The following is a 15472-nucleotide window of genomic DNA, read 5'->3' as shown; positions in this document are numbered from 1 at the left end:
TGCTAGCTTTATTGGAACCTCCGATAAAGCTAGCAGACACTGCCGCAAAGGACAATAGGCGCCGCTTCATCCCCGGACCGCCCCATTCATGCCATAGACCAGCAGTGACTGCCGAGCTTCTTGTAGCACTAACCGCCTTCTAGTCCAGCCCCCTTAAGAATACGCCAGACCGCTTTAAGCTTGGTTCGGTGTTCCTATTGTACTTCATGGCAGTGTCTGCTAGCTTTATCAGAGAATTCTGATAAAGCTAGAAGTTTATCACTGCTAAAAATAGGATAGTTCTAGGAGATGCTTACTTTAGTAAGCAGCTCCTAGTGCCTTTGTTATAGGTGACAGGTCCTCTTTAAATCCACAATGTTCAACTGGAACTATAACCCACTGATACAGCAATTATTAACGGACCTCTCAAAATGGCTGAAACACTCCTTATCATGACTAGGCCGGATTCATATCATAAACACCTTAACCCCTTAGGTGACACATTAGTATCAGTAAGTACTAGTATGTGTGACGTATCAGCCCGTATCAGCACGTATCCTCTCAAGGTCCATACAAGGTGGGTGTTTGTTGCATATTGCTGCGCTCTGGTGACTGAATACGTTTCAATGCAGTAGCAGGAGCATGGCTGTATACACGTGTCACTGCCAGCCTCTACATGTAAGCTGTAGACGCACATTGCCACCGGCCTCTGTATACAAACACTAGCCTGCAGTGACAGGCACCACCACAGGAGAACAAGATTGGGGAAAGTGGACAAACCTCCTAGCCATAAATTAATAAAAAAGTGTTCCCGGAATACCCCTTTACTTTTCTCTAGAATGACAGATAAAATCCTATCAAGTTTATTAACCGCTTAGCGCTCTGCCTCCGATATATCAGACTCTGAGATCTGATGCTCAGCTCGAGATCTGGGCCGAACCGGCATCGGGATACATAGGGTGCTGGCTGTAACTAACAGCCGACACCCCAGTGTCACAACCGCGGTCGGAGTGGCCTCCAATCGCGGGTGTTTAACCTCTTAAATGCCGCGATCAGCGCGACCGAGGCATTTAAACTGCCGTCTGGGGGTCTTTCCCCCACAATCGCCCCCCAACCACACACACGCCGTCTTCGGGGATACCGATCATCCACTAGCAGCACTGAGGTTCGATCAGGAGGCTGACACAGCTAATACCCTGCAATACATCAGTATTACAGGGTATTATCATGAACAAGCAATCAGATGACTGCTTGTTCATGTCCTATGGTGGAAGTAATAAAAAAAAGGGTAAAAAAAATTAAATTAAAAAATAAATTAATAAATCAATAAAAATGCCCTTAAGCCCCATAACATATAAAGAGACATATAATGCCCAAAAGTCTAAATCATAACACAAACCACACATACAGGCAGTCCCCGGGTTACGTACAAGATAGGGTCTGCAGGTTTGTTCTTAAGTTGAATTTGTATGTAAGTCAGAACTGTATATTTTATCATTGTAACTCCAGACAAATTTTTTTTGTCTCTGTAACAGTTGGATTTTAAAAATGTTGGGTTGTTATAAGAACTAGGATTAATAATAAATCTTAACTACAGACACAGTTAATAACGGTTATAGCTGTTTATTGTAGCTTTGGACTAAAGTCGTGTAAATTACCAATATCCACAGGTCCGTTTGTAACTAGGGGTCGTCTGCAAGTCGGGTGTTCTTAAGTACGGGACCGTCTGTATATAGTATCACGACGTCTGTAACAAACCCTAGAAAATCCACAAAATATGTAATAAAAAGTGATTTAAAAAAAATATGTATTCCAGAATGATACGGTTGCAACCAGCTCCATAGCCCAAAAAAAGTAAAAATGTTATGCCACATTAGGGTTTTATTTGACAAATTTAGTAAAACGTAAGAAAAAATATTCAAGTATTGTTTCCCTGTAATCGTGTTGACCGATAGAATAAAGATAACATGATTATTAGGCTATACGGTGAACGCAAAAAAAAAAAGGAAAAAAATCCAGTATAGAATTGATGCTTTTCTACACCTGCCCTTAAAAAAAAAAAGTATAGAGGATACCAACCCCAAAATGGTAATACTGGAAAAAGCATCCCGCAAAAAAATTTCTGTCATGTGGCCCCAATAACGAAAAGGCTAAAATTTTAAAGCCTACAATAGGGGCCATTTAGAAAACAAAAATCCTGGCAGCTGCAGGGTTCTCCTTCCCTTCTGTGCCTCGCTGTGCGCCAATAAAACAAGTAACTGCCCCATGTGGGGGGGTCTCTGTACTCGGAAGAAATTGCATAACAAATTGTGAGATGGGTTTTCTCTTTTTATCTTTTGGAAATGTGTAAATTTTAGGGCTAAATGAATGCATAACCGACAAAATTTGACCATTCTAAATTTCACCTCCATTTTGATTTAATTGCTATGAGGATCTCAAGGAGTTAACAACCTTCCTAAAAGCTGTTTCTGATTGTTTGAGGGGTGCAGATTTGAAAATGGGTTAATTATATAGGGGGTTTTAATGTTAAAAATATCAAAAATTGAGGCAGCACTCCCAAATAAAGTGAAAAAATGGAAGGGTTTATTCACAAACCGGCGACGTTTCGGTGTTTATCACCTTTTCATTCAATCATTTCATTCAAAACCGTATTTATCCCCAAAATAGTCAATTCTGAAAATACAGAAAAAATTATATTCGATTTGTAAGCTGTGTGACATCAAAATAAATTATCCAGACATTTAAAAAAAATTATGAAAATGTAAAGCAGACATATGGGAAATGTTATACAGCAACTTATTTAGGTGGTAAATCTATCTGCCTAAAAACGCAATGATTTCAAAAATAACAAATTTTTCAAAATATTCATAATTTTTTCTTCTTTTTTTTTTAATAAATAAACTCAAAACTTATCAGCCAACATTTACCACTAAAATGTACAACAAGTGAGTAAAAAACAATTCTTATAATTGCTTTGATAAGTAACAGTGTCCAAAAGTTATTACCATAAAAAGCGACTCAAGTAAGAATACAAAAAAATGCTACAAAATTGCTTCATCCTTAAAGGAAACCTACCACTCAAAGTGGCAGGTATAAGAGGGAACTACCGAGCACCAGCTCAGGGTGAGCTGGTGCCGGAGCTTATTTTTGTTAGTGTTTTAAACCGCAGTATCGCGGTTTAAAACACTTTTTAAACTTTATGACCGAAGCTGCTTCGGCGCAGGGAGGTACACGCTCGGCGCACCATGCGCGCGACCGTGCCCGTGGCTCTCATTTACTTCCTATGTAGCCGCGTGCACGATCGCGCGCATGGTGCGCTGAGCGTGTACCTCCCTGCGCCGAAGCAGCTTCGGCCATACAGTTTAAAAAGTGTTTTAAACCGCGATACAGCGGTTTAAAACACTAACAAAAATAAGCTCCGGCACCAGCTCACCCTGAGCTGGTGCTCGGTAGTTCCCTCTTATACCTGCCACTTGAAGTGGTAGGTTTCCTTTAAGGGGTTAAACGATTCTTTTTAGGCTGCAATTTAGGAGATAGTAGACTCCCTCTAAAATCGGTTATTAGTGCTACAAATAGCAAACAGTGTAGCGCTGAAAGTTTTTAATTATGTTCACAGGTTGAAAATGCCCTTGCTCTCAATATAATGTTGATTCTATTGATAATCCAAATTGTTAAAAATTGTTATTGCATTTGTAATTCTAACCTGACCTGTGTGACCCTAGATATATCAACTAAATCATTTCATATTCTGCACTCAAGATTCTTTTTGTCTTTTCCATATCGACAGACTTGACCCAAATAAAAATAGCTATCCATTTTAATTAGATGAAATAGCTATTATGGATTGTTTTGGGTGTTTTACTTATTATATTACACAATGTTCAAGACATGTTTTTCTTTCAGCTACAATGTGTCTCGATCAATTATACCTCATAAGTATGAGTTTAAACATTCAGTTCTTAAGGCAAAACTGGTCGAACATGACTGTCGCTGCAATGACCATTGAATGCAGTACTGAAAGCACAAGACTTCTACAGCCAATTGCAGGCTGCGATGCATCATAAGCACGGGCAAGGTGATGCAGATGTGAACAAATAGAGACAAACTGTGACAGTAGGCACTGTGCTTCTGGACTGTAATGGAATTTGTTTGTTCAGTCCTTGCCATTAACAAAAAAAAAATCTATTATCCAAAACTAGCCCTTTAACCCCATAGCACAATAAGACGTACCTGTATGTTTTATTGCGCATGGGGGAGTATGAAAAGGGCTCACAGGCTTAGCCCTCTTCATACTCACCGGGTGCTTGCTTCCGGCGAGTATGAAAACATTATAAAACCTATACAATTTTGTTATTGACCCAAAGAATTGCACCGACCCAAAGTAGACATGTCATTTGTGGCGTACAGTGAAAGACGTAAAATCCAAGCCCACAAGAAATGGCGCAAATGTGTTTTTTCATAATTTTCACTGCATTCAGAATTATACGGCATAGAAAATTAAATACTTTCACGATGAAGTGCAATTTGTTACGCAGAAAACAAGCCGTCAAACAGCTCTCTACATGGAAAAATTTTAAAAAATTATAGATTTTTGAAAGTGGAGAGTGAAAAATAAAGGACTCAAAAATGAAAAAGGGCCTGGTCCTTAAGGGGTTAATGGACACATTGAGGGTTATTTATCATCACATGGCTTCCTTGGGCCAGTTCTAGGTCTATTTGTGGAGCTCTGCTGTGCATCACATGCATTAAAGTGACTTTGTCCCTTAAATAAATTTTCTTTTTTTTAAAAAGTCCCCCCAAAAAAGTCTCAAACTGCATTATAAGTCCCAGCACATACGAGTAACTATGAGACTTTTTATGGGAATCTTGCGTTGCACCAACAGTAGTTCTATGTTTACTCCAGATTAATGTATAGAAGGAAATAGTCCTGTGAGATGTTTTAGCAGTGAAAAGTCCCAAAAAACCTCAATATGAATTTTTGCAGACTTTTTTACACTAAAAAAGCCCAAGAAAGCAAATGATAAATAACCCCCATAATATAATGATTGTATATATACACACACATATACATTGTAAGGACAAGATGAGCCCAAACATATAAATGGATTACCAGGTTTTTCTACTTTTATGACTTCAGCACCAAGATCCCCAAGAATCATTGTAGCGAAAGGTCCAGCCAAAACCCTACAAAATATAACACAGATACATAAATAATACATAGTTATCATAGGGTATCTGAATAGGGGTTGGATAAAACATAGCTTTTATTGCAATTCTTCAATTCTGAATGTTACTTACCTTGTTAAGTCTAGGATTTTCACTCCATCCAAAGGCTTTTTACTTCCAGAATCTATTGATTTATCAAAAAAACATAAACATTAAAGAGCTTGCATCTCAGACTTGTGTACACAATACCTACAAAATTCATCTCTACCTACAAAAACCTATGACTTAATCAATGGCAAATTAGTTTTTCCTTCTTTTTGTTGGGACATTGGGCATGTCTGGTTGTGTGGTTATAACTTTTACATTTTGCTTTATTTAGCATATTTTCCTCTCCATTCCTATGAGATGGGCATTGAGTCTATCATTGGAATGAATTGGGAAATGAGCTTCTAGTCCACACATAATATGTAGTCTGATTTGGCGAGTCTATTTGACTCGGAAATGATTAAAAACAATAAAAAGGGGGAGCTAAATAAAAGCAAAAAAAAGAAGGCTTATAACAACAAAACCAGACATGTTCTGGTTCCGTACAAGTTTTAGAAACCTAATTTTTTTCTTTCCCCAAATTGAAATCTTGTAGCATAACCGAGTTGTGCCAATGGATTGCCATTGCAGCAGGTGGCAGTTTAGCAATGGCCCATAACTGAATTCACCAGTGGACCCCTCAACCCCTCTACAAGTGGTGCATGACAAAGAGCCCTCATTGTACATCATACAGAAATTTAGAAACTAGCATTTAAACCATCCTTAGAATTTAGATAATAATATGGAACAATTTTTTATAATATTATACTGTAGATGCATTGGGTGACTAAAAGGACATCTAGATACAATGTCAAGCCAACCAGTATCATTCCTTAAATAATAAATAATAATTCCTTTATTTCTATAGCGCACACAAAGATTACGCAGCGCTGTCCCCAATGGGGCTCACAATCTAATCAACTTGCCAGTATGTTTTAAAATGTGGGAGGAAACCGGAGGACCCGGAGGAAACCCATGCAAACACGAAGAAAACATACAAACTCTTTGCAGATGTTGGCACACATGTTTGGGCATGTATTCCTGACTCACAGAACCAAGAGAGCACAAGTTCAAGAAAGGAGCCAGTTAACAGGTTACTGACAGGACCCCCAGCACAATATCATTTCGAGGCAAGGGCTAGAAAGCAAGCTTCTAGAACCTGCATGTAGCTATACAATTATTAAATGCAGCCTAATAGATTGTTTCTTGTTTTCAGTCGATGCTTTGGTATACCAATGACTCATATTAGTGATCTTTCAATAGTATTATGAAGGCAGTTATAACCTATTACAGTAACACATGTCAGATTTGAAAAAATGGGCCGTGTCAGGAAGGTGAAAAGTGACTTCGGCGGCAAGGGGTTAATAAGCAGTAAATGTTATAAACCTAAAGTGAAATATGTACAGTCCATAATCATTTTCCAGGTTTTGAGGCAGAGGGTGCATTTGCTATTGCAAAGTGACTTCTGCTGCTCCTTATACTTTATACCAGGGGTCAGGAACGTTTTAAATGTAACTCCTTGAGAGTCATACATTATGCACATACCTCCCAGCAGATAGAGGCCACAGCACATAAAAATGAATACTCGCCAAACTGTACTCCCTGCAGCCAGCTCCTCTTTGCTCCTGTACGACTTTCTTTGACCCACGCTCCGACATAACATCACTGCCTGTGTTTGAAGATCAGATGCACACAGCATCTTAGACAATGGTCTTAGACGCACACATCGCATATCAAAAGAGCCACATCTGGGTCCTGAGCCACAGGTTCCCTACCCCTGCTATATGCCTTGAGACTAAAGGAGGACACATTTCCAACAGTCATATCTCCAATTACAGAGGAGAATCTCCCTTTTAATGTCATAAAAGGACTTAATATCATAAAAGTGTTTGTAGAAGAAACAGAACTGGAAGTATCCTCTGTTAAAGGAAACCTACCAGTTGAAGTGGTAGGTGTAAGATGGGAATACCGAGCACCAGCTCAGGGTGAGCTTATTTTTGTTAGTGTCCTAAACCGCTGTATCACGGTTTAACCCCTTAACGCCGAAGCCACTTTTCACCTTCCTGACACGGCCCATTTTTTCTAATCTGCCCTGTGTCACTACAAGTGGTTATAACTTTGGAACGCTTTAACATATCCAAGTGATTTTAAAATAGTTTTCTCATGACACATTGTACTTCAGGTTAGTTGAAAAATTTTGGTGGCATGTATTTATGAGAAAATCAGATATTTGGTGAAAATTTGGAAAAATTCTTGATTTTCGAACTTCAAAATGTTCTACTTTTTCCATACATAGTCATAACCGCAAAAAAACGTAATAACTAACATTCACTAAATGTCTAATTTATGTGGACATGGTTTTTTGTGCATCCTCTCATTTTTGTAGGATGTTATGGGGCTTTGAACGTTAGGTGCGATTTTTCACATTTTCATAAAAAACGCAAAATCCTGCTATTGAGGGACCTACTCAGGTTTCAAATCACTTTGAGAGGCCTAAATAAAAGTAAACCCCATAAATTACCCCATTATAGAAACTACACCCCTCAACGTACGTAAAACAACTTTTATGAAGTTTGTTAACCCTTTAATTGTTTTACAGGGGTTAAAACAAAATCGGATGCAATTTTGAAAGTAAAATTTTTTTGGCTAAATTAATGTGTTTTTTAAAAAATGTACAAATTCTCAGTGGATAAAATACCAAAACGCTCCACAAAATTTGATACCCAATCCCTCCCGCGTATAACAATACCCCATATGTGGCGGTAACCTGCTGTATGGGCACACGCCAGGGCATCGAAGGGAAGCTGCGGCATTCAGAGCAGATTATGCATTGTCACTTTTTATTGGCTATACAATCTTTATTTTTTTGGCAATTTGGACATATAAGGGCTTATTTTCTGCGACATAAGATGCAGTTTACAAATACTTCATTTTAGTGGGTCATTAGCTTATATATGAGATTTTATTAACTCTTGAAATTTGGTTTACTTTCTTTTCGTATTTTTTGGGGGTCATACATCGTTCACTAAAAATTCTATATTATCTTTATTCTATAGGTCACTACCTCATTTATATAGTTTTTCATTTATTTTTACAATTTTACTGGATAAAAACTAATAGAGGAAATCTCATTTGTTTTTGCATTGCCATCTTTTCGGAGACGTAACTTTAATATTTTTTGATTGACAGAGCTAGTTTAGGACTTATTTTTTACGAGTTGAGTTGTTCTTTTCAGTGGTACCACTTTTGCGCACATAACTTTTTTTGATCACTTTTTAGAACATTTTTGTGTAGAGATTTTATGAAAAATGTAAATTTTTGGGGAGTTTTTTCGGGTTTTGTTTTTACGGCGTTCACCGAGCGGGTCCAATAATGTTTCTGAGTTATTGTACGGATTGTTATGGACGCGGCGATACCAAATATGTAGGGTTTTTTGGCGATTTTGTGTTTTTTTCACTTTATTGCTTGTATAGGGAATATTTGTGTTTAGGGGACTTTAACTTTATTTAATTAATTATTTTTATTAAAAAATTATTTTATGTAATGTTTTTAACATTATTTATTAACTTTTACAGGTTAGTTTGAACAAGTGATCCACTGATCACTTGTTCAAGCTCTTCTTCACACACTGAGCATGCTGCGTCCCCCCTGGTAAGCGCCGCGGGGGGGCGTAAATCTCCGATCGCGGGTGTTAGAGTCAGGTGTCGGCTATAATATATAGCTGACACCTGCAGCTTCTGGCGCCGGCTCCGTGCCGGTTGAATATTAGCAGACAATATTAGCACAAGGAGGCAAGGTAGTTATTTGAGGAGACACATAGATGTCAGTCACAATAATGGGGCATGCTTCAAAACAATTTTACTTTCAAAATTGCATCCAATTTTTTTTAACCCCTGTAAAACAATTAAAGGGTTAACAAACTTCATAAAAGTTGTTTTACGTACGTTGAGGGGCGTAGTTTCTATAATGGGGTAATTTATGGGGTTTTACTTTCATTTAGGCCTCTCAAAGTGACTTCAAACCTGAGTAGGTCCCTCAATAGCAGGATTTAGCGTTTTTTATGAAAATGTGAAAAATCACACCTAACGTTCAAAGCCCCATAACATCATACAAAAATAAGAGTATGCATAAAAAACCATGTCCACAAAAAGTAGACATTTAGTGAATGTTCGTTATTAAAGGGCACCTACCACCACGAATCTACCTATAAAGGTAGATCGGGTGGTAGGTGGATGTATGGGACGTGAGGATAGCCCTTTTTAGAGCTAATCCTCACGTCCCCGCTAGCCTAGCATAAACTTTATTGCCCTAATATGTTAATTTAATTAAGCGGCTACCGGGGCGTGGAGTAGCTACACGGCGCGGCTACTCCACGCCCCAGTAGCTGCTTTCCCCCGCCTACCCTGTGATCTTCGGCGCGCAGCTCCTGGCAGCTGCGCGCCCTCGTCCGAGAAGCCGGAGTTCTGCGCATGCGCAGTAACTCCGGCCTCGTTCCCGAGATCGCGCATCTTCTCGGACGAGGGCGCGCAGCTGCCAGGAGCTGCGCGCCGAAGATCACAGGGTAGGCGGGGGAAAGCAGCTACTGGGGCGTGGAGTAGCCGCGCCGTGTAGCCTCGTGTCCGGCTACTCCACGCCCCGGTAGCCGCTTAATTAAATTAACATATTAGGGCAATAAAGTTTATGCTAGGCTAGCGGGGACGTGAGGATTAGCTCTAAAAAGGGCTATCCTCACGTCCCATACATCCACCTACCACCCGATCTACCTTTATAGGTAGATTCGTGGTGGTAGGTTCCCTTTAAGTATTTTTGCGGTTATGACTATGTGTGGAAAAAGAACATTTTGAAGTTCGAAAATCGAGAATTTTTCAAAATTTTTACTAAATATCTGATTTTCTCATAAATAAATGCAAAACATACCACCAAAATTTTTCAACTAACATGAAGTACAAAGTGTCACGAGAAAACAAATTTTAAAATCACTTATGTTAAAGCGTTTCAAAGTTATAACCATTTATAGTGACACAGGGTAGATTTTAAAAAATGGGCCGTCTCAGGAAGGTGATAAGTGTTTTCGGTGTTAAGGGGTTAACTCAATATAAATCACACTTCTGTGAAATCAAACTTTCTACTTAGGAAGCAACACTGTTTGACAATCTATTTCACATTCTGTTGTGCAAATGTAATATACAACTGTGGACTGCAGCTGGGACCACAGACCATTTCTCAGTACCTATGCTTTCTTGCTAATGTGTTGGTCAATTTTGAATGTTGGTGCTGCTTTCCATTGAGACAGGCTCTACAACCCACACAAGTGGCTCAGGTAGTGCAGCTCATCCAGGATAGCACATCGATGCAAGATGTCCAAGAAGGTTTGCTGTGTCTGTCAGCGTAGTGTCCAGAAGCAGGAGGCTATACCCGGAGACAGGCCAGTACACCAGGAGATATGGAGGGGGCTGTAGGAAGGCAACAAGGAGCAGCAGGAACGCCATCTCCACCTTTGTGCAAGGAGGTACAGGAGGAGCATTCCCGGAGCCTTGCAAAATGACCTCCAGAAGTCGCAAATGTGTATGTATCTGCACAAAGGGTTAAAAACAACTCCATGAGGATGGTATGAGGGCCCGACGTCCACAGATGGGGGTTGTGCTCACAGCCCAACACAGTGCAAGACAGCACTGCATTTGCACTGCATGGCATTTGCCAGAGAACACTAGGACTGGCAAATTCGCCATGGGAGCCCTGTGCTCTTCTCAGATGAAAGCAGGTTCACCCTGAGAACACGTGACAGTCTGGAGACGCAATGAAGAGCAATCTGTAGCCTGCAACATCCTTCAGCATGACCCGTTTGGCAGTGGGTCAGTAATGGTATGGGGTGGCATTTCTTTGGAGAGACGCACAGCCCTCCATGTGCTTGCCAGAGGTAGCCTGACTGCCGTTAGGTATCAAGATAAGGCTCCTCAGGCCCCTTGTGAAACCATATGCTGGTGCGGTTGCCCTGGGTTCCTCCTAATGCAGGATAATGCAAGACCTCTTGTGGCTGGAGTGTGTCAGCAGTTCCAGCAAGATGGAAGATATAGACTGGCCCAATCGTTCCCAAGACCTGAATCCGATTAACCACATCTGGGACATCATTTCTCGCTCCATGCTTTAGTCTAGGTCTAGAAGGAGATCCCTGAGGGCGCGTTCACACAATGTGTTGCGGTTTTGGCGCATCTAAGAGGCTTCAGCGTTGGTCACGTGCTAAGGTTACATTGCATTTCCACTGCATTTCCTAAAACACAATGTAACCTCAGCATGTGATCAAGCCTGAAGCCTTTCGAATGCATCAAAAACGCATCAAAAAAAGTGAAGCAACGCATCGTGAGAACGCGCCCTCAGGAGACCATCTGCAACCTTATCAGGAGCATGCCGAGGTGTTGTAGGGAGGCCAAACACAATACTGCGCCTCATTTTGTCTTGTTTTATGGACATTACATCAAAGTTGGATCAGCCTGTTGTGTGTTTTTTGACTTTATTTTTGTGTGCGACTCCAAATTCAGACCTCCATTGGTTAATAAATTTGATTTCTGTTGATGATTTTTTTGTGCTTTTGTTGTCAGCACATTCAGCTTTGTACTGAACAAAGCATTCAATGAGAATATTTAATAAAGTCAGATCTAATATGTGTTTATTTTATTAGCAGTGTATGTGGTATCTGCAAATAGGATGTATATAACCGTATGTCAGTCGTGAGAAGGTTATAGGAGGCAAATCGATGGTGAGTGCTGTTGGTCAAAGAAAAGCTTGGAGATGTATTTTAATGCTTGTAAATCATTAGAAAACCATAAAATTAGGAATAAAATAGTAAAAAGGAATGTCAAAACTTGATGTATTTTAATTATCAGGAATTGTGAAGAACCCTCTTTTGGAGTAAAGTATTTGGTCTTTCAAGCTAGATTTCTCTGAACTGGAATTAGATCACAGGAAAAATAGGACGTAGATTTCTGCCATAACCTCTGGCGGTAAAATGGCACAGGCTATGGTAAAGTCAGCAGTTTGTGAAAAGGGGCAAAAGGTTCTGGGCTTCTCCTTGACATATTACCTCCTGTGCCCCGGGCCACTAAAATGTCAACTATCTCCTGTCTGCAGTGTAATGCTGCAGGGTGTCACCTCCATCACTGCCCCCTGACCCTTCACCTGAGGGAGGGAGAGGACACAGCCAGCCTAGCGCGGAGGCACCGTGTAGCATTTCCTGCCCCTGGTAACTGCCGTCTGCAGAGAATTGTACACATCAGAGAGTGGAGATTAGGAGACGGTGCCTCAGCGCTGCCTCCATTCCAGCGCAGGGAATGTGTATGTGACTTATGACGGCCCGGCCCTGCACACATGGAATACAGGATTGCTAACATGTAATGCTTATGAGCAGGGGATTAACCTTCTATAGAAAGCCAGGACAATTGTATGTGACTAGTTATACACATGCTACAAGCTACCTGTCTGGCTCTGCCGTAGCTGGGTGCACACAGGGTGCTGCTGGGAGAGGTGGGATGTGAAGAGGGAGGCTCCACACTTCGCCCTCGTGTTGCTCCTCCTCATGGCCTCCAGTAGGCGCGCTGTGCCGTGCATGGCCGGGTCTCTCACAGGACACCACCGCGCGGGTTTCCTCGATAGTGTGTGGGATACGCTGGAGCCCAACAACGGGGAACTTCCGTGGGAGGGAGGAGGGAAGCGGACAGTCTTGTCCCTGACTGATTCCGTGACCCTGGTTATTATGTAACAAGGAGGTGTCACAGTCCATGATACTTGGACTCGTGTCCTCCGAGCAGTGTTTGGTCTTTTCATCTAGTAAAATCTGCATCAAAGTTTTTCTTTCTTAAAGGAAACCTACCACTTGAAGTGGCAGGTTTCAGATGGAAATACCAGAGCTTATTTTTGTTAGTGTTTTAAACCGCTGTATTGCGGTTTAAAACACTTTTTAAACTTTATAGCCGGCGCAGGCAGGTACGCGCTCGGCGCTTACCATGCGCGCGGCTCTCCTTCACTTCCTATGTGGTCGCGCGCATGGTAAGCGCCAAGCGCGTAACTCCCTGCGCCGGCTATAAAGTTTAAAAAGTGTTTTAAACCGCAATACGGCGGTTTAAAACACTTACAAAAATAAGCTCCGCCACCAGCTCACCCTGAGCTGGTGCTCTCGGTATTTCCATCTGAAACCTGCCACTTCAAGTGGTAGGTTTCCTTTAAGTCATTTAATAATGCAGAATTTTCCCTCATGATGTGCCTCATGTGAAGGGGCCCCCATAGTTCAGAAGTGGAGCCATATATTAGTAGCCAAATACATTAAACATTATAAACAATGCTATACATTTCTTGTGTGTGTCCGTTTTATGCGGATACACTCACAGCTCCGGACGCGTGAGGCAAGTTATATCTGGGTGCGAACCCCTGTTTGCACATACGTGGGGAAAAGAACCGTCACAAAGGGGGTTTAGGCTACGTTCACACGTTCTGTCTGGATTGTGTTTCAAAACGTGATCCGGACGTAACCTGGGAGGGGTACTTCCCGGTAAGGCCTTTTTTTTTTCTTCATTGCATCATTGAAAAACGCATGATATTTGCATATTGGCTTTTTCATGGGTTTTAGGTTAAAGTATCTTAACTTGGCATTTTCTCCCCTGAATTTTTTTGTCTGCGTTTTTGAGGTGTTTTTATTGCGCTTTTCAAAGTGGTTGTGTTTTTGAAAACGCATGCGTTTGTGGTCTGCGTTTTGAAACGCATGTGATTACATGCACAGACCGCATGGAAAACAAGATCACTGTGTTTTTACAAATTCCAAGAGACACAGCTGCATGCAATTACTGCACATCAAGCATTGTTTTTTTTAAATTTTATTTTATACAAACGCAGGCCATTTGTTGCATAGACCACAATGGTCCCATCAACTAGGTATCTGACTCGCAGGTCATATGGTGAACAGGAATATTTTCCATACACAGATAAAAAAATTTGTGAAAAAGATTTCTATTGGTCCGATATGTCTTTAATAGTCACAAACTAGATTATTGACTCGCAGGTCATATGGTTAACAGGCAAACTTTCCATACACAATTGAAACATTTCATACCCAAATAGGAACATGCCTATTGGAATTGCTACTGGTCAGATATAACTGTTCTTGTCCCCTAAGCCTAGTCCACTAGGTGCCTTCCCTCCCTTCCATCTCTCTAGCCAGGCAGACGCCAGAGTGTTGCTCCATCAGGTACCATTGTGCTAGAGTAAATGGTTGGAAGATACTGGGGCAGATTTATCAAGCTGTCTCAAAGGCAATATAATTCTAGTTGCCCATGGCAACCAATGACAGCTCCCCTTTAAAATATTCATGAGCACTGGTAAAATGAAAGCTGTGATTGGTTGCCATGGACAACTAGAAATGTTCTGACTTTCAGACACCTTGATAAATCTGCCCCATTGTCTCGGTCAGCTTGGATTTGGCCTTTTCCGCTTCAAACCTCTCCAATTGAAAGAGTTGAGTCAATTGTTCCTGTACTTTGGACACCGGGGAATCCCTGGTTCTAACCAATGCTGCAGTAGGCACCTCTTTGCCACCAGACTGACTACATGGAACAACTTTGGCAGTACACCCTATGTGGGTTGAGACTCCTCTTCCTGCCTAATGTCATAGTGGAACAAGTACGTGATGGGGTCCTTGCGGATCTCTCTGCCCCACAATGAGGTACCTAAACCTTGCACCTCTGTCCAAAAAGCTCTGCACTGAGGGCATTCCCATAGTCCATGATACAAATTGGTGCCCGGCTCCTGACACTTGGGAAACTCCACTTTCCTCTCTGGAAATGCTGGGGATGGGGGTAGGTTGAAATCAAAAATTGCCATGTGCATGAGGCGGAACTGAGTGTCCCTCCACCTCTCATTGAGCACATTGCTCCTGACAGCCTGCCAGCCCTTGAGAATTCTCTCCCCTATGTCATCCACCCCAAGCTGTCTGCTCCAGCTGGTGAAGGAGAATTCCTTGTGTCCAAGCATTTTACAGAGAAATCGGTATAGGATGGTTATTACCCACGTTTGTATGGCAAATTTCAGAATTCGGTCGAATTCATTGTCTGTCACTTCCAGTGTCATGTCTAGATAAAATGTTGTCAACAGTGCAAACTGTATTGCTTGATCGCCCCTCAACTCGTATTTCTGTATTAGTTCCAGTTTCGTCATCCATCCATGTTCCTGCATGTGCAATAAGTCCTTGACTGTGTGAACC

At 41.2% G+C, this 15472-nt stretch overlaps 1 protein-coding gene across 3 annotated transcripts in view; it reads right to left on the bottom strand.

The window, feature by feature from the left end:
• SUGCT (succinyl-CoA:glutarate-CoA transferase) overlaps window positions 1–13002 on the bottom strand; it is a 570063-nt gene extending 557061 nt beyond the window's left edge. Inside the window, exons 1-3 of one of the 3 annotated variants that reach the window (XM_072153333.1) lie at window positions 12699–13002; window positions 5278–5329; window positions 5090–5163 (exon numbers count right to left, since the gene is read on the bottom strand). In XM_072153333.1, coding sequence (XP_072009434.1) covers window positions 5090–5163; window positions 5278–5329; window positions 12699–12831 — 259 coding nt within the window. In that variant the 5' untranslated portion in view covers window positions 12832–13002. The remainder of the gene's footprint in view (window positions 1–5089; window positions 5164–5277; window positions 5330–12698) is intronic. The other 2 variants (XM_072153331.1, XM_072153330.1) reach the window with 2 other exon arrangements.
• Window positions 13003–15472: the final 2470 nt, after the last annotated feature.

The sequence above is a fragment of the Engystomops pustulosus genome, chromosome 5 (assembly GCF_040894005.1).
Source record: "Engystomops pustulosus chromosome 5, aEngPut4.maternal, whole genome shotgun sequence".
Classification (NCBI taxonomy): domain Eukaryota; kingdom Metazoa; phylum Chordata; class Amphibia; order Anura; family Leptodactylidae; genus Engystomops; species Engystomops pustulosus.
The sequence above is the reverse complement of the archived record's forward strand: the minus strand, read 5'-3'. Positions and strand labels throughout refer to the sequence as shown.